Below are 24,516 nucleotides of genomic sequence, written 5' to 3' on the forward strand. Positions count from 1 at the left end.
AGACCGAGGCGGGCAGATTACGAGGTCAGGAGATCGAGACCATCCTGGCTAACATGGTGAAACCCCATCTCTACTAAAAATGCAAAAAAATAGCCAGGCGTGGTGGCAGGCGCCTGTAGTCTCAGCTACTTGGGAGGCTGAGGCAGGAGAATGGCGTGAACCCGGGATGTGGAGCTTGCAGTGAGCTGAGATTGCGCCACTGCACTCCAGCCTGGGCGACTGAGCAAGACTCCGTCTCAAAAAACAAACAAACAAACAAACAGATATGTATTTGCATAGAAGAAAAGGAAAACATCAAAATGTTAAAAGTTACCTCTAGATGGTAGAGGTATGGGTAATTTTACTTTCTTCTGTATGTCTCTCTGAATTCTCCAATCGCTCAACAATAAAAATGCATTAATACTATATTCCGAAGAAATAATTTTTCCATGTGGCATTAAGATGAAACACACATAATCTCTGCAGGGCCCCAGGTGAGGCTGTCAGCATGCCAGGGACCGCCAGCAGCAACACTTCTGCTCCCTCTAAGCTGCCTGTGTGAGCATTTTCCCTGCTCCAGACTCAGACCACAGGACCTGAAGAACCCTGTGGGGGGTTAGCCAGGCAAGATATGCCCACTGTGGCCTCTGGGTGCAAAGTAAAGCTGCTGTGGCCATAACAGAGATGGAGCCAGACATGGAGGTGTTTGAATGGGACCTCTCCTTGACAGAAGAGCTGACACCAAGAGAGAGAATGCATGGTAGATCATGCAGCTGTGCATGTTGAACTCCAAAGAGGCAGCCTACACAAAGTCTGGAAGCCCAGAAGAGGGGCAGGGAAGAGGAAAATCTTCTACAAGGCTTTTAGACAACTTCCCAGCTTATCAAAAGTATGGTCCACATGGTAGGTAAATGAGAGTACCTAGTGTTTAAAAACATGAGTGGAAACATGTTGTAGAATTCCAGGAGGAAAGAGCAACTCTTGGGAACTACTTTCCCCTCTGAGAGCCAGCAGCTTTTATTATTTGTGTTGTTCTAGTTCTCACTAAATTGATGACGGTAATGACCTTGATAATGACTTCAACAATAATGATCTTTTGTTGTCTTTTTCTCATGTGTCAAGCACTATGTTAGACTCTTTCAGTGATTTGCATCCTGTAGTATTAAGGGGTAGGTATGATTATTAGCGGGTTCATAGAGGAGGAAAATAAGTTTCAGGAAAGTTAAGAAATATGATTAAGGAATCAACTGGAAGTGGCCAGTCAGCCAATTGACCATCATTATACAACAATGACTGTCTCTCCATAAGACTGTTTATTGTTTTTCCATAATTCCTGGTACATGTACTTTACATCTGACCTCTGCCTTTGAAAGCATGGATTGTATCCTCAGCTTTTCCAATACCTTGAAACGTCCTGGGAACATAGTGGCCACTCAAAATAGCTTTCCTCACTGGTGAAAGGCAAGCTGAGAATGATTCCCCAGGAAAACAAAAAAAGCAATTCCAAGATAAGCCTTTATCCATGTTTTCCAACCAACAGGAGTAGGTAAAATAAATGCAATTTGAAGTTCCAAGCCACAAAGCCAAAAAATAACTGGGGTTACTAGAAAGCACACCGGCGATTTCTCATTACTAGGTTTAGGACCTAATATTTTAACCGTAATCACCTTCAACACTTAAAAGTTAAAAAAAAAAAAAAAAAAGTCCAAAACAAGCAAAGACTCGAAGAGAAGGGATAAAGGGAAGAAAAGGTTTCTTCTCTGGAAAAATAATAAACATTTGTGGCTAGAAAAAGGCTAAAGTGGGCACTGGCAAGGTGGTTTTTAGATGTTACCCATCTAAGGGTCTGCGTTCTAAGGCATGCTAGCCCATTGACTCATTGACACTCTCTGTGCCTCAGTTTACTAATCTTATACTGCACCAGCTCCTGTCTGCTCTGTGGAGGTGCTGATAATAATATTACATATGCTTTATGTTTGGGTAGAGCTTCTCTGGGGACCCTAAAGCACTTTCCAGATTAATTTTTAAATTTATGTATTAATAATTCTCACAGCATTCTCCCTCCTCCTCAGTTAGGATAATAACATCCATCTCTTGTGGGATAGGCAGGGGATACTGAGTGATAGACATGAAGCAGACACTTAAATAAGAAAACTGTAATGTAAAAGCATAATTAAAGCTCTAAAACCAAATCAAACTATGGATTTTTCAAGAGATACCAAAGTGTTAGGGACCAAACAGGCAAACTTGTCTTCCCTCCACCACTCTGAAACATGCATCTTTTTGGAGTTAGACACGACATTTAAAATATATTATTAGGAGTTCCTAAAGAAAGCTGAAATATGAAAAGTATATATTCTTGGCGACTGTGCTGACTGAACCTCCATAATATCTATTTCCCTGAAGTGGCTACCACATAAATCAGGGGATGCCAGCTCTTCTTCTGAGTTCCATGGTGTGTTTTGGTTTGTTCCCTAATCAGAGTTCTCTGGGTTTCATAACACAGATTCTTTCATTCCCAAGAATTGCCTGTCTCAAAAGCAGTGTATGATTTCTCAGGGAACGTGAGAAAAAGCCAGAGGAGGCATTTACTGTTTTACAAACATTCTGGTTTCCTTTTGTCCTTTCAAGAAAAGAACTTTAAACCAATGTTTACCAAAATATGCTGAGTCACATGAATCCTTAAAGATAAACTTCATGTATGAATGTCAAAGGAGACTTTTGAAATTAAAGTTTCAGGAATTGCGTTAAACGGGGGACTTAAAATCTAGCGTTTGAATAGTCAGTCATGTTACTTAACACTGAACTTTCTCTCAACATAGGTATCGACATAGACTCAGATGGATAGTAGAGAGATGTAGATGTGCTTTCCTATTCATTGTCTGTGTCCCCCTAAGTAGAATATCAGCCCCATAAGGGTATGATCTTGGCCTTCTTTGTTTTTGCTATGTTCCCGGTGTTTATCAAGCCCCTGGAACTAGTAGGCACTCAATAAATACTTGTTGAACATTGAATGGATAAATATTGTGATGCCATTAGCCACCATTAATAATTAAGATAAAGAGTCACTAAAGTTTCTTATGACTCTACAAAAAGAAAATAACACCACTCCATTCAGAATTCTTTTTACTAAAAATTTCCCAAACAACAACAACGAAAAAACTTTTTACTTTGCCACCACAAACTTCCTGGTATCCTCATTAAACATTCACAGAAATATACTGCCCAGTTCTTCTGACCAGGAATCTAACCAGGTCCCGAAATCAATGCAGTTAATTGTACAAAACAAAATGGCAACAAGATCATCTTTCAAAATAACAGATTTGGGAGAAAAAAGACTGAAGCAAATACATTATGCTTCCACTACCGCTGGTTTTGTGGGTTATTTATTTATTTATTTTGTAATTTATTTTTTAAATAAACTTTCTCCAGCTCTCTTCCCAGGATGCAGATATTGTGCCAGTTGGGCCCCATTAAAGACTGGATCCCAGCCTGACCATCTGGGAGCTGGAAAAGCAAGGGTGAGTTCCTGAGACCCAGAGTACTCCAGAAGGAGAGCATCAGACACCAGCAACGCCAGCCCCTGTGGTTTGAGGCTGCACAATGAGCTCTTTCTCAAGGCTTGTTTTTCTAAATTCAGTCAAGAAGGAACATCATTCCCTACACAGGCCTGGCTCAGTGTCCTATGTTCCTTGCTTGTTTGTTTGAAAATTAAAATATAAAGGGAAAAGGAAATCAGAATGCATTTATGGAAGGGGATGAATGCTTGTTATCAACACTGGCAATTCACAAGGCAGAATCTTTGCCTATGGAATTAGTAAAGAAAAATATAAAAGCCAGAAGACTGATAGATAAAGTAGTCAGGGAATAAATTCACCTTTCACCAAAAGACTTGTAGAGTCTCTCCAAGCTTAAAAACAAACAAACAAACAAACAAAAGATGTCAAAGTTTTAAGATACAGAGACTCATTCTAACATTTTTTGTGGTGTTGGTCCTATCTACGTATGGTATACACTGATACTAGCCCATACAACCAGTAATTCCTCACTTAACATGTTCATTCTGGAACTCAGAGATGTGATCAAAGTAAGCACTACGTTAGGAGATATACATTAGGAGATATACCTAATGTAAATGATGAGTTAATGGGTGCTGCACACCAACATGGCACATGTATACATATGTAACAAACCTGCACGTTGTGCACATGTAACCTAGAACGTAAAGTATTAAAAAAAAAAAGTAGGCACTACAGAAAAACTGAAGGCAAGCCCCTTTTAATAATGTGGCTGTACAACTGCTTCTGCTGAAAGTCTTTTAAAGTTGCACTATACACATCTTGCTGTTTTAAACAGAATATACTAAATATATTGCCAGCTTTTTTTTTTTTTTTGATTACTCAGGGCCACCATCATTAATGAACTGCACAGTAATATAGTTCTGTGTTTGCTTTTTAGGCTTTCCATTTCTTCCCTAGACATCAGGCCATCAGCTGTCACTGAGCCTGTATCCAATAGCCCACCTCCATACATGATCTGCCTCTAGTCTGGGCCTTCTATTTTGCTGTGACCTAGGAAAACAGATAATATAGTTTGTGAAGAAGTATTGTTCTCATTAACCCAAAGCTTTTTATTTTATTTACTTTTTTGGCTTGCTTCTGGTTTCATGCTGAATTTTGGAGATTTGAGGTTATTATAACACATCTCTAGATAAATGAGTTTTATGACATTCATATTAGAGAGTTAAGAGATGGCTGTGGAGTCAGGTGGACTTTGATTCCAATCCAAGCTTTGCCAATAATCAGCTGTGGGACCTTTGGAAATTCACTCAAACTCTGTGACCTTCAGTTTCCTTATTGGGGAAAGGGGGAGAGAGTAGGATGGGGGAGGGAGTAGGATGGGGGAGGGAGTAGGATGGGAGTTGTTATCTGATAGTTTATTACAAGGATTAATTGACACAATTCCTGTAACCAGTGTAGGAAAAGGCATCACTTGTATCAATCAGTCAACATGTGTTACTTCTATTACTACTCAATGTTCACTATCACCAATAGTTTTACATTAAGACACTTACGTGCATACTTATTACACAACAATTACATCTAAATATAAACTACCTACCCATACAAGCATTAGCAAAACCTGGACCACAATCTGTCTAGTACTGACACTTTCAAGCACCGTCAACTACAACAGTTGCTATTAGGGAGCACTTCTTTGAATGAATGAATGAGTGAGGAAGTAATGTCATTCAACAGATTTCCACTAATGCCTCAGATGTGCAAAGCTCTGTGCTGGGCATCACAGAAAATTAAGCTGAATTTATCCTGGATCCTGCCTTCAAGGAAGAGGGTATGCCCTTAAATACGATAATTAAAGGTGGAGATGTATAAGGAACATAATGGTAGAAATAAGACAACATAAGAATTCAGAAAGAAGAGAAAATATTCTATACCTGAGTCATACGGGAAGATTTCAGAGAAAAAGGTGGTATTTCATAGGATCTTAAAGGGCAGAGGGATATGACCACAGAAAGGAGGGAAAAGGATCCCGTGGGGAGCAATGGCATCAGCAAGATAGGGAGAAAAGTCACTGTAGGTACAAGGAGCAGCTAACAAGTCAATGGAATAGAACATAAATTAAGATGAATGGTGGGTGAGGATGTTGAAAAAAAAGATTGGAGTCAAGGTGGTGGGCTTGAATCCCAAACTAAGAAGTTGTGGCTTTAGAAAAGAGAAAGCCAGTAAAAGTTGTATAAGGTAGAAGGCTTTATTTAGTTCAGGGTATCAGGGAGCCATCCCAGCGATCAACAATCAGCAGGAAAGGAATACAGCACTATCTAGATATCCATAAATATTCATTTTCTTCATAAAAGTCACATGACTGCAGCCAGGTGTGAATTCTGTCATTGATTCATATGAAAATTAGAAATTCATCACACTTCTGTGGTTCCTATTTTCAAGTTACAGACACATGTACCTCCTGAGCACACCGTAAATAGCTGAAAATGTCATCTTAAAGTCCTTTTTAACTATTTCATAATTATCAACATAGAAAATAGATTTCAAGTGCCTCAGTCATCAAAAATAAAAATGTAGACTAAGGCATCTTAGGAATAAAGTGAGCATGGCTGTAACTATGTAACTATATTAAAAAGGCCATTAGACCATTTTTATCTTTTTTTTTTAATATGCTGGCTCATTTAGAAATGATTTCTCATAAAATTACTTGGGCTTGAAAGTTGTTCTTCAAAGTCATATTCAAAGTTTAATGCAACTAATCCAGACTGCTTTTAAATCTTTTAGCAAATAAAGTTTATACTTTTGCATAAAGCACCTTCTATATAATAGACGGTCAATAAACACAGGTTAAATATAGGACATGAAACATTTAGAAAAAAATAGGCAACTATGAGTCATTTTAAATCCACACATTTAATCAACTTTGAATTAAATTTACACATGGAAGCCTCAATATATGTAAAATAAATGGACACAACTATTTACATCGTATTACATTTCTATCATGACATTTTGAAAGAGGTAATGTGTGACATAATGTCTTTCTTCATCTTAATTTTCTTTTTTATTTTAGTGGAGCTGTATCTCACATACAAGCTGGTATATATGTCTTTAGAATGCTAGGGCAATCACGTATAAAATTTAGGAAGGTTTGGTAAATTTCTGGGAGTATGTTAAAAGCCCATGGAAATTTCATGAGAAAATCTGGTACAACCAAAAGCTGAATGGGGGTGAAGTTGGATGTCAAGAGAACTGGGCTCTGAGCCCAGCATTAAGTAGATAATATGCTCCCAGGACAAGTCACCCTACCACTGTGAAGTCTCTTTTTCCTCACAAAATAAGAAAGCTGTACTTGACTGAAAAAAGGTTTCTCAAGGCCCTTAAAATGTGGTGACTCTACATGCGGTTCAGTAAGAGTCAAGGCCGGGCAAAAAGGCCTGGGAAACTTCCGGCGGAATACATGTATGCATCTTAGTCATCCACTATTGAATATCATAGAGAAGCCAATCCTCTTGTTTATTGACAATCATTCCTCTGAGCTATGTGTACAAAGGAGAACGGAAAGTAGAGATAGATAGGATGAAAGAAATACATCAAGGACTGCATTTACCACTTGGTTTTCCAATTTTTTGACTTAAGTGGCAAAATTGCTTCTCAGCCCCTAAACCACCATTTACCCAACTATATTCACCCACAGGTCTCCACCAGAGGTTTCTTTTGACTTCATTCCCTATGTCTGGGAATGTAGCTGAAGAAAGCATGCATCTAGATAAAGACAATGAGGAGAACCTGTGTGAGACTAATTGCTTCATACACGAGGAAACTTTGGCTTCTCCCATCTGAACTAAGTGGTACTGGCAATCTTTAAATATAGCTGCCCTGCAAAATCATATAGCATCTAATGCCAAGTGTGTACTGACTAAAACCAGATGCAAAATATGAGGGAAATTTTGTTCAAAGCCTTGCAGCTTTAAAGAATAATGGCTCTAAACATTCCTGGTCTAATCTGAATGATACTCTGCAAATATTTCAGATGGTTTTCTCACATCTATCCCAGTCCAACCACTTTGTGATTGAATTTCATGACTTGGCTCCATTAACATGAAATCAAAATGCACTTCAGCCATCACCAATATATCTCCCTGTAAGGTGATCCTTGGGGGAAAAAAAAAAAAAAAAAAAAGAGTTCTGCCTTCACAAAAGTTTGGGACATGCTGAATACTGCATCTAAGTATTCGCGGTGCATGCTAGTACCTCAAACGTTGTGCAAAGCCCTAGAAGAAAGACCAGTAGAATTTGCTTGACTCAACGTTCCCCAAACTTACCAAGAAAAATTTCCCTCTCTCATCTCCTAAGGGGTATCTATTAATATCCTGAAGAACTAGTCTTCCATAGCACTATCTAGAAGATGAATTTGGCCAACATTGTGGCATAAGTCTCTGATTTAGATCAGATACAAAAATCTGAAGCATAGAGAGTAAAAATATTGACTAAAGACATATCAATAGTGAGATCCAGTTTCGTGGCCAATTAAATTGTTTTGATGAAGTTCAAAGAATCCTTTTGCAAATAAACATCACATTTGTGTATTGTAAGTGTGCTCTGAAAGAAAAGAACAATAGTGGAAGAAAAGGAGCAGTTTCCACATGCCACCACTGTCCCCTTCTGACTGTGGGGGGATTCTCAGGGGAATAAACTCTAGTTAAAAGGAATCACTAGGCTGGGTGCGGTGGCTCATGCCTGTAATCCTAGCACTTTGGGAGGCTGAGGCGGGTGGATCACGATGTCAGGAGTTTGAGACCAGCCTGGCCAACACGGTGAAATCCCGTCTCTACTAAAAATACAAAAATTAGCTGGGTGTGGTGGCACGTGCCTGTAGTCCCAGCTACATGGGAGGCTGAGGCAGGAGAATCGCTTGAACCTGGAAGGTGGAGGTTGCAGTGAGCTGAGACCATGCCACTGCACTCCAGCCTGAGCAACAGAGCAAGATTCCGTCTCAAAAAAAAAAAAAAAAAAAAAGGAATCACTAGAATTGTAGCACTGATTTCAAAGAGGATATAGATTAAGCCCTTCATTTTCAGATGAGAAACTGAGGTCCAGTGACCAACAATGACTAAATCTAGATCCTCTGATTGGGCAATGGAAGGATCATTAATACCCAAGTCTCTCAAATGGTTGCTTATCCACTGCTAACCCATGCAATCTCAACACTTGCCTGGAATATTATTCTCTGCTCCCCACTAAACCCACCATTGTCCTTTTTTTTTTTAATTGACAGCTTAAATACTTTAAGTTGTATAAATTCTGTGATAAAATAAAAGGGCCATGAGAGCCTAACGTTCCTAGCACAGAGCTGCATCCATACATAAGAGGAACTTGATTGGTCATTCAAACAATCTACTTCTGACTACACCACTCTCTGCCTTCTAGAACTTTGCCTGGAATTGTAAACTACCAATTTAATACTAGATTATATAAATATATTATGTAACTCTTTAATTTGCTTCATGGAAGCAAGTCATCTTTCCAAATAAAACACCAGATCTCACAAAGCCCGACTTTAATTACCCATGGTACCTATCCCAGTGCTAGACACCCAGCAGGAAGCCAACCAGTGCTCACTGTTTAGAAACTGGAGGAATTCAGAGGAGATATTAAAATAACAATTAGTTCTACAAATCAGAAGCAGGAGCCCCTCCCTGCTCCAAATCACTTGTTTGTAGAAAAGCAAAACAATCAAGCGCGGCTCTGGTCAAGAAAAAAATCTCAACCCACATTAAACATTATCACACATCAACCCTGCTAGTTTTCCTAGATTTGTGTATAAAACACTAAAACAATTTTTTTTAAAGACTTTTAGAGTAGGACAGGGCAAGGAGCACAAGAATAATAGTAAAATAATTTACTTTCTAAAAGGAGGGAGAGGAGAAAGGGCAAGAAACAATAAAGAAAGAGGAAGGGGGCAAACCAAATTCACAAGAAAGCTATGTGAACTTGGGGGCTTGCAGAAGGCAGAGCTGAGTTAGGAGCAATGAAGTACCCCTGTCTTCTTCCCACCCCTCAGGGGCAATCCATGAGTTAAACTGAACTACTAATTTGCAGAAGACTGGGTTGGTAGGGGAAGAGCACAGATTAGACTAAATTAAGCCAGCCTGATTTTCTCTGGCTCTCTAAAAAATTCTTTAGCTAAAAAAAGACTCTAAATAATGGCATTAGCTGCTAATCTAAAATGTTATCTACTTGTTCTAGCCTGGCAGCCTGCTTCCTGGGTGTGTTGGGCTATACAGCAAGGAAATGCAGAAGTGATAAAAGTCTACTTAAAATTAGAAGTCCTGGATCTTAGAGATGGCATAAACCTCAAGATCATGTGGTCTGGGGCAAAGACTTTGGATGGACAGGGATCCAGCTCTAAAGATGAGTCTAAACAGATTAATTGTCTTGCCCTAGCACAGGCATGTATCCTTTACTTCATAAAGATAAATTCTACCTAGAATCCAGTGGCACCAATCACAAACATATACAACTGGAAGATGAAGGGAAGTCCTCTTACCTCTCTGAGTCTGTACATGCCAATTCTACCTGACCTTGGAAGGTAACAGCAACTTTTAAGGCACCCCCAGCACAAGACATCATGGCAATGTGAGCCTATCACCCTAATCTGATAACACCCTAGGATAAAAATGGTGGTATAGGCTAAATTATGGAAGGTTAAGAAGGTAAGCCCTGGGGTTGGACTGTTTGGGTTCAAGTCCCATCTCTCTACCACTTGATAACTGAACCACTTATTTAACTTCCCCAAGCTTCAATTTCCTCATCATGAGAGGAATGATCAAATGAGAACAACACCATACACAATGGTGAGAATCCCACAAGGGTGCTACCAAACATTTATCATATTGCCTGGCAGGAACTAAGTGTTCAGTGAATGAATGTTAGCTAATATTAGTCACACTCTGCATTTTCCATAGCTTTTTCTTAGATGTCCTCTGATCAAATTCTGATTCTGTACAATGCAGGCCTTGACAAATGGCCTCAAACTTGGTTAATATTTTTCTGCTTCTACAAAAATAAAAGGCACTCATGTAATTTTATTCGATTTAAAACAACCATCATCACTACTACAATTACTATTACTACTTTCTACTACTATACCACCTGGCTTATGAAACCTCTCCTTTTTTTTTTCTTTCTTTCCTCTTTCTGTCATTCTTCCCTCTCTCAAGATTGCATATGCTCTTTCATTAACTAGGACTTTTCCTTCCTTCGTAAAAACAATACGGTATAGTTCAAATCCAATCTCTATTCCTATCTGGCTGTGTAACCTTGGGCAAGCTTTTTAACCTCTCTGAAACTCAGTTTACTCATATGCAAAATTAGAATTAACAGGAGTATTGAATACAAGGCTATTGTGAGGCTTAAAGCAATACCCATAAAGCGCCTACACATGATGAACCCTTAGCAAGTATGAGCTATTTCTCAATTCTCACATTATACAATGGATTTCTTGATTTGGGGCAGTATCAAATTCTCTCCCTGAATGAAAAGGCAAAGAAAATTGTGTGTGCCAAGTAGTCTGTATGAAAACCTAAATATAGAAATAGTTTAGAATATTACAAAAAACGGTTCACTTCTACAAGGCTCATTATTCTGAACATAGGACAGTCATGATAACAGCCCAATTTAAAGTCCACACCCAGGTACCCAACTGCTAATGCAGTTGCATTTGCTTGTTTTAAAAGAATATCTGCACAAATATTTTAGGAAACAGTTTGCACCAGGACAGGGTCATAGTTGTTTTATGACATAGCTACAACCAAGAGAAGTCTGAAAGCAGGGGCTGGACAACGAAGGAGCATCCTCCACCCTCAGCTCCTGGCTGGACCCCCCCAACTCCTGGGACAGAGTGAAAAGGGGCTCCTGGCACACACAAGGCAGTGGCACTGGAGGGACAGGGGAGGGAGGAGGACAAAGGTATTGCATTAATGGTTTTTCCTTCCCATGACTTTTGTCAATTTTGTTATATAGAAACAGATCCTTTAAAGCAATTTGGATAAATCCAAGTTACATGCTAACCTCCCTTTGCTGTTCCCAAAACAGGTCAAGAAAGTAGGAAAGTGAGAAAAAACTGAGGGACCTTGATTAAGGTCAAAGGCAGAGGCACAAATGAATGATTTCCTGATCTGTTCTTATTCCATATTCAACGGAGTACACTTGGGTTAAGAAGGCACAAGGTTTTACAGGAAGCTTCAGACCAAACCACCTTCTTCTCACAAGGTCAGTAATATTTAATGCCAATTTTGAGCTCCGCTTTGACTGCAATGACATGAAGCAAGGAGTCCGTATTATATTTACTCTTCCCATCTCCCAACTTCTGAGATAAGCAACAGAAAGAAAGATGGAAAAGGTGGAAGACACAGCCCACAAGACCTGGGACAGGCTGTCCTCATGAGACTACTGTCTCCAGCAGGATGAAGACTCCAGGCTGGCAGCAAATCTTGCCATGAATTTGATGCTTCTAATTTACAACCCAACAGTTTCAACAAAAAATGGAGTACAGGTGGCAAGGGGAACTTAGTCCACCTTTCATACCTGGAATATTCCAACTTGCCTAACAATTAGTTGGGTGGGCTGGGAAGTTCATCTCTGATTTGGCTTCATGAGAACTTTGATTCTATGATCCAGTGCATACCCCTTGTTTGCTGCGTAGAAAATACCAAGGCAGCAGCAGCACGAGCTAGCAAGGGGTTTGTCTGAGTGGGTTACTGGCAGTAAGCAGTATACACAGAAGGCTTACAAGGAAGAACAGTCTCTGTTCTGGAAAGACAAACACACCCAACTATCACAGTCTTAACTTTCTGCTCATTTGTGTGGCCCCTCTAGAGAGAAAACAACACAAAGAAAATATCTAGATGTGTTAAACCAGTGTCATGGGAGCACAGCTAGAAATGGAAATCTTTGTGTGGCCATATACAAATCACTCACATTCTATAGGCTTTGGGCAGCTGCTCTCTGGCTATGAGACAAATATGTCTCGAAGTCTCAGTATTCTTATCAAGAAAAGAAATATGCTAAGAGTATCTACTCGTAGTGTAGAAAGAAGGGTGCGATGATCTATCTCAAGGTTTAGCACATTGCCTAGCATACGATAAGTCTCAGTAAGTTAGGATGACTACATGCTTACAAAGCAAATGGGATGAATGAACCCTATGGTACGTCGTAGCCCTAACATTGTTTTTATTCTAAACTTTGGTGAAGTGAAAGAGAGGGTGCTTGGAGCATGCTGGCTAAGAAACTGGGGCTCAGAACTGAGAACACAATGGCAGATTTGCTATGGCATCTATATAACAGGATGCACATGTTTTGTAATCTTGAGCTGATGCTGATGGTTGCCAGACAAGTCAACTGGTAGGTTAAAAGAACAATCACAGTGCTTGGACAGCACTGCACAATTAGAACTTAGTCATTTTCATGGGGTTGCAGTCACACACAGAGATGCTTGAGAGTTATAAATTCCTAGAGCGAGAAAAAACCCTTGGTGGTTCTAGGTTCTCCCAGCAAATCACTCTCCCTGGTGAATAGTCATCGAATAAGTCAAGAACCACCTACACCTGGATTATGCTGCCACTGAATGATGTTCCTCAAAGATCAGACTACAGTACGCTTTCTACAAAATAGCCACAGATTACACCCTTGCTAAAGCGTGAATGGGCTTTTTCTATACATCTTGTAACTTTGCATCTCCTGTTCAATTCCCAGCATACAATAGGACCTCCATACCATGGCAAGCCCAAGAAGACAAATTTCTAAACAGAAGCTCTCCTATTGCTTATGGGCCAAAGAATGGAAGTCATTCCAGTAGTAACTGTTGCCTCCTGGTAAACCCAAACCATCTCTTCCAGTTTCCCCAAATTCTGTAGACTGAAGCTGGCCCACCCAGAGAGGCACCACTAAAGTCTACACATTCTATTAGAAATTCAAGCATAGACAGTATCTTCAAGTAGATCAAGCTATTAGATATTAATGTTCAGACAACACCTACCTCACTCCAGACCAGCATGGTACCGAATATGACCTGTAACCCATCAAAGAAATTGTCCCCTATGATGATCACAGTCGCGCCTCCCGTCGTCCATCCTTCACTCGGGCTGATGGCTTTGATACAGGGAGTAGCTGCTTTTCAACACACATGAAAAAGAGAAGGAGTCTGCTGTTAGAACCAAACTTTAATGATGAAGACTTGAGAAAAAGGAAAAAAAAAATCTTTTATCTTTTCACTAACAGAAAGTCCCTCAAGATCTCAGCATTTCCTAGCCACATTAGGACCTGAAACTTCAGGGTGCAACTTCAGTTTTTAAAAGCATTCTTTTCATTGTTTCTATTCAGATACATATATTTTACCCAAATCTTTATCAAACCTGAAACTTTATTAAAACACAAAGCAAATTTTAATTTGTGAATTGCTAAGGATTTTTTTTTATTAAAAATGGGTGACTTTCTGGAATATATTGGAAACCTTACAGAATTGCTTCATAGTTAAATATACCTCCTGAAAAGAAAACTTACATTTTTTCAGATAAACATTACCATCCAATAGGAAGCTAAGAAAGAGCGGAGCCTGGAGCAGGAAATTATTCTTGCTCCACGCCTTCTGTCTGAAACACTAACATTGCAACATGTCTCATTAAAAATCATTAAGATTTTTTTTCAAATAAATGTCATAGATCCCATTTTACAGATGCGAAGAATGCAGGTCACTTGGGGTGAATTATGTAACCAAATAGCTGAGTCAGGGCTCAACCGCAGAGTTTTCCATGACCTTTGCTTTGCTGTCTTTCCCAGGCATAAAACCCTAGAATTGACTTTTTCAAAATTTCATATCTCTTTTCTTTCCATTATAAATGGCCCTTGGAGATGGGAAATAATTTGCAAATACTGTGATTCTGAATAGACTGGAGGTGGTTTGTTTAATGAGCATGGCATACTTTCAACAGAATTGCTGGGCATAAATGTCATTGTTGGATGGTTTTTAAAATCTCTCAGAGAGCACCTTCGTGCCACAGAGGACTTTTAACTCTACAATGTCATGCTTCTGTTCTCATGATTATTTTTATGAACAACAAGAAAGCAAAATCCTAAAGTAAGGGAGATACTGTTCAAGGAGAGAAAATAGGACCTTCATCTTTAATAAAAAATTTTTTCAGTATCCAAGACTGACTTTCCGAGCATTGAAGCCAATGAGAGCACTAGTTAATTTTAACGGGAAAAAAACTGGCAAAAAGATATTTGGACTTTGTCAAATTTGGCAAAATGTCACGCTTTAACTTTTGCAAGAAGGAAAGAAAATATTAAGTCCAGCCCGATGGGACCATTGCTCACGTGCCACCACACAAACAAATAGAATGGGTTTGATTTTGATTCAAATTAATCTTAAAAATTTGCACAGAGAAATTTGGAAATATCCAAACTAAACATTTCATGTTGGCTGAACTCACAGCAATGCATTTACAACTATAACTGGTCAGTTCAGATGACTTTTCTCTCCTCTACTTTCTCCCAAAAACAAAATAATTAATCAAGAAGATGTAAATGATTCATGACTTGACTTGATATTTCTTGTCTGATTTTTTAACATACATAGAGGTTGTGATCAGTGTTCCACAAGCATAGGGCTTTTTCTTAAACAAAAGTGACCTTTAAGAGTAAAAAATGTTTAAATCCATGATTTAAGTACTCCCAAACTAGTGATAGAATATGATGTATGATTTGAAGCAAGTTACAAGAGAAATAAACTATATTTAACAACTAAAGTTCTAAAAATATACGCAGTTTGGAAACATTTTGTTAATGTGCCCAAATATCAATTCTTAATTTATAACTCAGTCTACTTAGTTGCTGGAATGGAGTACAAAAGGTGTTACAATATCCCTAGTACTTCTTCTAAGAAGAAGAGGATATTGGTTTAACTGAATTGGTCTTGCGAGTCCTGCCTGAGTCCAAGTATGGAATCCAATGGGGTCATTAATTGCTGACCCTGAGATTACCCACACAGATTGCAAAATGGTCTTAGTGTTTATTATCAGTTTTAGCTTTGGAATTTCTGTTTTTTTTTTTTTAAATCACACATGCCTATTTCTTTAGCTAAATATGGTCTCCTGCAGGCTTTCTCATCATTGCACAAACGGAGGTGGAAGGGGGTGTTTCTGCATCTTTGAGAAACCCTCCTACAGGAAAGGCCCTAAAATAGCATGACCAAGACCTGCTAGTTTTGAACTTGACCCCTTCCCTCTTTTTTCCATTTGTTTTACGTAGGATACAGAAGTCACATGGGTGTACATGCATGTGTGTATATGTGCTTTCAAACACTTCCCAAGGAAAGTTGCAATGTTTTCAAATACTGTGAGCAATTTTCCAGAAGCAAAGCTATACGTCAATGCCTCAGAGGCAAGAAAGAGCATCAAGCTTCCAGATATAACCAGGTGAGGAAACAATATTTGACACCGTCTTCTCAGTTTTAGAGAAATAAAGCCTTGAGGGAAGTACCCCAGGAAGAATGACACACCCCTCAGTCCATCCTACCTCTACACTCAGCACTGTCCACCATCCCTGCTTCGAGACTATATGCTATTCTTAGAGCAGGTAAATCATTCAGACCTTTCTAAGTTTAGACCTCTAAGGGTTCCCAAACTCCTCCTATACATTTGTTATAAATGTTAGTCTTGAGGGGAAGCTCTGTGGCACCTCCCCACTGGTGAATTTGAAAAAACATGTAAAGGAATCATGAGCTATCCCAGAGAGAGAGGATGAGGAGGGAACACTAGTAGCATTTAGTAACTGGAGGTCAAACCAGGTGTAGTGGCTCACACCTATAAACCCAGCACTTTGGGAGGCCAAGGTGAGAGGATCTCTTGTCACCAAGAGTTCAAGACTGGCCCAGGCAACACAGTAAGACTGTCTCTATAAAAGGTTTTTTAAAAACTAGCCAAGTGCAAGCCTGTCATCCTAGCTACTGGGGAGGCTGAGGCAGAAGGATTGCTTGAGCCCAGGAATTCAAGGCTGCAGTGAGCTATGATTGCACCACTGTACTCCAGCCTGGGTGACACAGCGAGACTCTGTCTCTTAAAAAAAATTAAATAAATAAATAAAAGAATGCTAAGTATCCAACGATGCATGAATGCATGGGATAGTCCCCATAAATGAAGAACCCCAAAATGTCAATAATGCAACGTAGAAAACACTGTGACCAGGAAAAGAGAATCAGGCCCAAAAGCTATTGTTAAGAATTCACAGACTCATGTAGACCAAGGCAAGACATACAAATGAATGCAGCAGCTCAGGCTGTCAGAACAAGCACGAGATGAATGGCCACTGACCCTCAACATCTATAATGCAACGGGAAGTGCTGGTGAATTGCACATGCCCCAGGGAAAGGTGGCAGCACTGCTCAGCTTCAGCCTTTGGTGGCCCCATAAAAATGCAGGCCTAGCGTCGTCTGGGTTTCTGGTGATCTTTCCAAAGAAGCCAGGAAGCCACATTTTCATATCAAATTTTTCAATCTTTAAATGTTGGAAACGAGTTCAGTATTTTTTTAATGCGTAGGCCAAACAAAATGTTTGTGGGCTGGCTTTAACTCGTGGGCTGCTACTTGACATTGTAACCCTACTCATGACACACCTGCCAGGCTAAAAGCAGACCTGGAAATACTTGCAATTGTGGCTAAAACTATAGGTACTCAAATGTTCACTGCAGTATTGACAGCAAAAAATTCAGATGTCTAGGTGCTCCCAATAGGGGAGTGGTTAAAGAAATTATGGTATATTCATACTATAGAATACTAGGAGTGTCATTAAAATCCATGAAACAATTCTATAAACTGATATGGAAAGATTTCAAAATAGGTTAGCAAGTGCAAAAAAACAATTTGCAAACTAAAGAACAGTGTAATTAAGTTTATTTTTAAATAATATATATGAACCTGTATATGCACTAGTATGTGTATGCATGCAGTTATATGTGAACAGGTGTGATGGACAAAGGCCTGGAAGGAAGGATATGTATAACTTTCCCCAGAGGGTCCTTATAAAAAGGACTAGACTGCGGTTGACAGAAAAGGAGGACTATTAACATTTATTTCCTATATATCTGTATGATTTAAATGTTTTCAATGTGTACAAATTAAGGTACTATGCAATAATAAAAAAATTAAGTAGTAGCAGGACATTTAATTCTATGAGCGAGAACAGTTGTACTTTTTAGAGCAAAATTACATTTTAAAAAAGCAAAATAAAACAAACAAACAACAAACAAAACAGCTGTGCTGACCCTGAGCCTCCTCTTCTCTCCTCATTTTGGATATGTTTTCTCTGAGAAAGCTCAGACAACATCCAAAGCAGCCAAGGACTTGTTTCTTACATTTGGGATACCCAGAGAGAAACAGAGAGAAGATGGGGGAAAATCACTTTTAATAGTCACGGTGGATGGATTCAGTGGAATTTGACTGTGAAAAGATTTGTGAAAGAGTTCAATTCAGCACAGGGATGTGATAATCAATACAACTCTATCTCCAAGAAAATATTATGGAATGTGGGGGCGATATTTGAATACAAAACCACTTTTACCAGCACATTTTTGATTTAATTAATACAAGATTCTTTCTTCCTCCCCAATGAATTTTCACAATCTTAAGTATCCGCAAGGCCAGTGAGCCAATTTCTGGTTTTAAAACTCATTAAAAATAAAAGTTTAGGATTGGGGGTGGGGTTTGCCTCTTTTTTTAAATCCCTTCCCCCACCCCTCACCAGCTACGAAAGTAGAGGAGATTTTCCTTCCTTCAAACTATGACAATAACATGATTACCCTACCACAGTTTAGCATAATGGCTCTGAAATGCTCATGGCACATTGCAGAGTTAAAGTGGAAATTATTAGGTAGCTCTTCTTTGTTATAATAATGATCACTCCACAAATAAAAGCTCTTCTCCCAAAGGTACTGCAAGGCACAAAATGCTAATTCTGAAGATTATGTGTGTGCTTTTATTAAATATTACCATGCCCTGCCTGTTTGAGGGCTTCTCTGCTCTGATTGTTTTATGAGTACCATGTTAATGTCATTCCCATCTTGCTAGCAGCAGGCACACATTTTAGCGTTTGTATGAGAGTTGATCAAAGGCCACGTGCTGGGGGAATTGCTGAGAAAACACGGACAAGCGATAAAAATCTAACAGATTAATTGGTTTAAATTTCATTTCAGGGTGTTGAACTTTGGCTCAGGACTCTAATACTACACCATGAGTCAGGGCCTAATTACCAGATTTCCAATTTGCTTCTTGAACAATGGTCGTGGTGTGAAGGAAAAGAGAGGGAAGAATAAAAAAAGAAAGAAAGAAAGAAATTGTTCAGCTCCAGTACGTATTTAACAACGTGCTATGTGCAGACAATTGCACCAGGGAACATTTGCTATCACCTGCTCTATCTCCTGAGCATTTATATTTCCTTCAAATAGCCACAGAAGGCAGAAGAAATCACAGATGCCCTCGGTAGTTTAAAATTTCCTGATTTACAGAATAAGTGTTACATGATTCAAGTGCCTGCACACTCGCACTGGGAGCATCAGTCTCTTTATTAGCAAGGTGAATTTATAAGCTGGAATCGCACTTCAGCCTCCAATAGAAATGATCTATTTCATTGATAGAAAGCAAGGGCCAGGAGAGCCATGTTTACCTCGGGGTTTATGGGTGGCCTTGGGAATAAGGGTTAATTGAGCTCAGAGGTGCCTGCCCATTGAGGTGAATTAGTGGTGTGTGCAGCTATCAGCAGGGCCCTAGGGCTGCTCTTATTTTTCCTTCTGAAATCTCTCTGTGCTGTGATCAATACCTCACTTGTTTGGGGTAGCCATATAGATGACCCAGGTTCAGCATTTATCATATCTTATCCCCAAAATGAGGCTTTTGTGACAATGAATGCGACATTATGAAAGACTAATTCGAGATATATTGTTTGGCTTTTTTCTCCATTCCTGTATCTAAATACACCGGAGAAACAACACTCCATCAGTTGATAAAACGTGCAAATTTAGAAATGTTCTAATCTAAATCTAAATCTCAAGGTGATATAAGGTTCTTTTCCATTCCCATTACATATGGCGTATGAAAACATGCATTCTGTCCTTTTCCAGAATTCTATTAACCAGAACTCTCTATTAATGAGCATTTCTACAAAGCAGACCACTGACGGTTACGATGGAGGTGAAAATGCTGGCATTCGCCTTTACTGGCTTCTGAGTAAAGACAGAAATGGGAAATTATGTTAAGTTGATTTTAACATTTGGAGTATGACTATATTTGAAAATGGGCAAAAGCTCCAGTTGTTCAAATTCCACATCTAGCACTCACTGCAGCCTCAAAACAGTCTCTTACCTTCTTTAAGTTGTAGTTTCCACATGGGCACTCACCTCATAGAATTCCAGCAAAATACACGGAAAATGCCTACTTGTGTTTTGTTGTTTTACTGTGCACCACATAGTATGTTAGTTGCTGCTATAATAATTATTATCATCAGCTCCCCCATTAACCAGAGTTTATTTATGAGAATACCCTATACTCTCATCAGTTCAGATTATGTAGTTTATTGTAAGACTTTCCTAAGAACTCCCAGTTTAGCTGCTGGCTAACATATCCAGCTAAATGTACTGAGTAGGTGGAACTGGCAACAGTCCCTCCGAAGTAGAATGTTTTTTTAAGGATCTCATTTGCCTGGAATGAATATTAATGGGAAACTTTTCAGAAATGAGGAATTGACTTTAATGTTATTGTCCCAAATTTTTGAGACTTGGCAGAAAACATAAAACCCATGAGCTTAGCTCATTTCTACGGGATACTTGTGACCTCGTAAAACTCAGGCTTTTCTCCCTTTTATCTCCTTCATTTTGGTGATGTTGTACTTGGGAGAAACTGTTTGAAAGACTATTGAGGGCACAAAATATTCCACTTGGACTCAGTGCACAGATCTGAATGCTTGTTTTTGCTGGTGTGTGTGTCTGTGTTTTTTTTTTTTTTTTTTTTTGAGTGAATGATGACCTTCCTGCTCACAGCTCCTTAGCACTACAACCCGCCTTCTTGATGCCTTCTTTGATCCTGAAACTAGCAGCTACTGGACAGGAAGGGGTCCAGTACTGGACCTCTGTATTTTCACCATGCACAGGAGGCAAATCTATTCTTTGTTTATCCATTCTCCAACTGCATGCTTTAGAAACCAGAAGCAGTTAGAATGCCTGACCTGAACTCTGGTACCAGAGTATACAAACTTCACTTTCAGAATGCTAACTCCAAATAAACAAATAAACTCAACTAATAAACAAACAAACAAATTTGGGAGCTTCCTCACACAAGGTGTAGCAGTCTGTATAACACTTATGCTGTTGCTTTAACTTGTGTTACTGGGGATTTGTTTCTGCCTTACTTTATTTTCTTCAGTAATTGCATTATGCAGTTAAGCATTTTATTGTTTATTAGGGTTTTTATTTCATTTTGTTATTTGTCTGCACTTATTGCCCTGTCCGCTAGCAAATCTAGATAATACTTGGCAAAGATTCATGTATTATATATGAAAAAGAGTCTTGTGTGTGTGTGTGTGTGTGTGTGTGTGTGTGTGTGTGTGAGATGTTTGTCACTTTAAGGAGAAATGTAACCCATGATATAGAGATTTCTCCATACTAGATGCAATTAAACCTATTAAATATTAAATGAGGAGACTGAGAATTTCAAGTGTTTTTCATCCTTTATTCCAAAGTGACTTCATTTGGCAAGAATGCCCTTTGCTTTGACAGTATTAATGGCTCTCACAGAAAAGAAGAAAAGGAAAAATTCACAGGCACTATTTGGAAATGTAACTCCAATGTCCATCTACATTAAGGCAGTGTTAACTTAGTGGTGAATATCTAGATGTACCTAAACTTAGCAAAATAGTGTCTAAGTTCCAATTTATGCCATTTGCTAATTATAGACTAAGCCCAAATTATATTCTCTTCCTATTTTGCAGCTTTCTTCTTTTATTCTGAATCAGCAAAATTTCTCAACAATCAATGGACATAGCACCTGAGCAAGGGAAGGACAAAAATGCTGGTGCAACAACTCTAATTCAAAACATTCCAGGGCAAGCGCTTTTGGATTCCTGAGTTTGTCTGTCGGAGATCCGGAACTGTGTGCAGGTTCATTACACAGGGTTATTTGACAATTTAGCAGTAAGAAATCTTGACATTTTGATGTACCTGTAACTTCTAAATTGCACTTGAAAGACTTGTCGAAGGCTTTTTGATTTAATGACACACAACATAGCATTGTTTCATAATATGCAAAAATTGTTTGTTAACTACACTGCAGCTCAGAATTTTATAACTCAAAGTGTGACTACACTGTTTTCCACCTCACGTTTGATCTGCCAAATCCAAAATTAAAATGTACAAAATATTAATCCTAGAGCAGTCAAAGGCAAATATTGTCATTAGTTCTTTGGGTTTTTTCCCCCGCTCTTATTCTATGATTGTCAGTCACTCCATTGCAAAGCAATGGGGAAAAATTGTCATGGAGGGTAAGAGAATTTTCAAAATGAATTATTCATGGATCCAATTGTGATATTTGTTGCAACAATAGTAAATTCACTTGCCTCTGATTATACAATAAGTAAATAACTCTCTTCTTCCTGACAAGGAGAACTTTCGTGCACAAAATTATTTTTAGTCCAATTCTCCTTATTGTCCTGTTGTAAGAAAAGTTTGGGAAATGAAAGCCAAGGGGAAAAAAGGAAATGAAAATAACCTTCCAAAAATGGACACCCAATGTTGTGAAAAGGAGAAACAATTTCCAGGTTAAAAAAATATGCAACTGCTTCTTCAAGGACTATTCAAGTCTTTATTCACAAGCAATCTTCCTGGGCCTGGAAAATCATAAAGTCAAATATGAGCAAGTCTAGTGGAAAATCTGTGACGTTAATCTTGGCTGGAGTCGTATTTTTAACAGGCCTTGAATGTGTGTGCCGGATTATCCAGATGGCCATACAGGAATCGGCCTGATAGGATTAAACCTTTATGCTGAACTCTGCTCCATCTGTTCGCCAAGGTTTGCCTTTCCTTATCTGAATATGAATTTTTAGCCTCCTTATGTCTGGAGGCAGGACCAAATTCAGCAATAAAAACATAGATGCATGTAGATAATTTAACATTTCATTAGTTACTCTCAGTTCATATTACCTTGGTCTTTTTCTAGGAAATATTTTTGATATGAATTTTGCTAAGAAGAAATTTTAAAACATGTAGAATCTACTGTTTTTGTTAGAGGGTTTTGTCTTTCTCTTCCTATTGAATTCTAGGAATCATTCAATTCACTACTATAATAGGGGCTTACACTGATGTTTGCCCACAAAGATAAAAAAGACATGGTATCCTCTTAGCAGAATTTGACTGTAAGATTAGATGATGTATAATTCCAATTGGATGAATGATCCAAGCAGAAGATACTCATGTGTGTTTTCTTCTTTTTTTCTATTACAAGAGGATCGGTATTAGTCATCACTTAACAAAATTAGCTACAACACTGTTTCTATCATTTTCATTAAGATTTCTATGTTTTTAAGGAAGTGTGTTTTGTTTTGTTTTGGTGTTTTTTTTGTTGTTGTTGTTGTTTTTTTCTGGGGCAGGGATAGGGCTGTGGAGGCAGAAGCTATAATTCGAGCTTCAACTGGAGTGAAAAAGGCAGACGTTTGTTTTGTCCTCCATGCATATATCCCTAGAAGCAGTGAAGTCACTTATTGATCAGCTGGAAAAGTTGGCTTATGGCAGGCAGGTTTCAGGAAAAAGGCCAGTGAGTTTGCCAATAAGCCAGAGCTTGGTAGATGGCTCTCGGTTTCAACTCTATGACAAAGACAAAGGGAGGGCTCTGACTACCAGGCACGGTGGAGAGGGCCAGTGACAAATTTCCCAGGCAAACAAGGTGTGAATGAAAGAAAAAGTTGCATGAGAGAAGGATCTTTTAGAATCCCTCTTGTGGGCTGGTTTACAGCAATATAATTATTAGATGTGCTCAGTGTGTCCACGATGGAAACCTCAAGAGATGACAGCCTGTGCGCCCTTGGCCCTAAGAAGAGAAGATCCCTCCAGCAGTCTAGCAGGATTCCATAGGCTTCCTTCTCATAGTACCCTCACTCACACTGGCTCTTGGCTCTATGCTGTTGTGAATGTAGGAGTCAAGCAGCTCATCAAATAATTTAGGCTTTTTTCACTCACAAGTACAGTTATTATACTTAAATAGTCCCTTAACTGAACATTCAGGGGACAGAGAACAGTCAGACTTCCCATGTAAGCTTAAGATGACTTATGCTTATGGCCATGAATGTGCACATAAACATTTTGTAAAACACATGTTTTAGGCTCCTGAAATTGACAAGAATTCTAGCCAGGTAGTAAGGAGTGGTTCCTGCTTTGGAAGTAGATGACCCTAGATGATGAAGCCTACTATAAGTCATCTCTTGTAAGATGGACAAGTTCACACACACAGCCCTACTGTCTATCCTCTACATTCTATCCTAAATGAGGACAGCTGACTGGATGTTTGATCCCATTACTTAATCTGCTTTTGCTTTGCCCATTACAGTAGCTACTAGCTATATGCAGCTATTTACATTTAATTTTCAATTAATTAATATGAAATACAAATTATTTCCACAGTCATACCAGCCACATTTCAAGTAGTCAATAGTTACAGTGGTTAGTAGCTATCATATCGGACAGCACAGAGATAGGACACTTCCATCATCACAGGAAGTTCAATTGGATACCACCGATCTCAGGATCAAGTTTTCATAACTCAGCCTATAACTGATAAAGACTAATCAGAGCTGTAATATATGGGGTGCCCTCCATAGACTAGGAACTGTGCTAAGAACAACAATTAATTTCTAATCCCTCCAATGAGGATCACAAAATCAAATGCTCACAGGGCTAGGCAGGAAGGTAAGTCAATGAAATGGGA

General features: G+C 38.9%; 1 protein-coding gene across 1 annotated transcript in view; it reads right to left on the reverse strand.

The window, feature by feature from the left end:
* EBF1 (early B-cell factor 1) overlaps nucleotides 1–24,516 on the reverse strand; it is a 403,442-nt gene that overhangs the window by 87,152 nt on the left and 291,774 nt on the right. Inside the window, exon 9 of the mRNA XM_011947685.1 lies at nucleotides 13,540–13,670. Within this exon, the coding sequence (XP_011803075.1) occupies nucleotides 13,540–13,670 (131 nt within the window). The remainder of the gene's footprint in view (nucleotides 1–13,539; nucleotides 13,671–24,516) is intronic.

This window comes from Colobus angolensis, unplaced genomic scaffold, assembly GCF_000951035.1.
Source record: "Colobus angolensis palliatus isolate OR3802 unplaced genomic scaffold, Cang.pa_1.0 Scaffold27, whole genome shotgun sequence".
NCBI classification, from domain to species: domain Eukaryota; kingdom Metazoa; phylum Chordata; class Mammalia; order Primates; family Cercopithecidae; genus Colobus; species Colobus angolensis.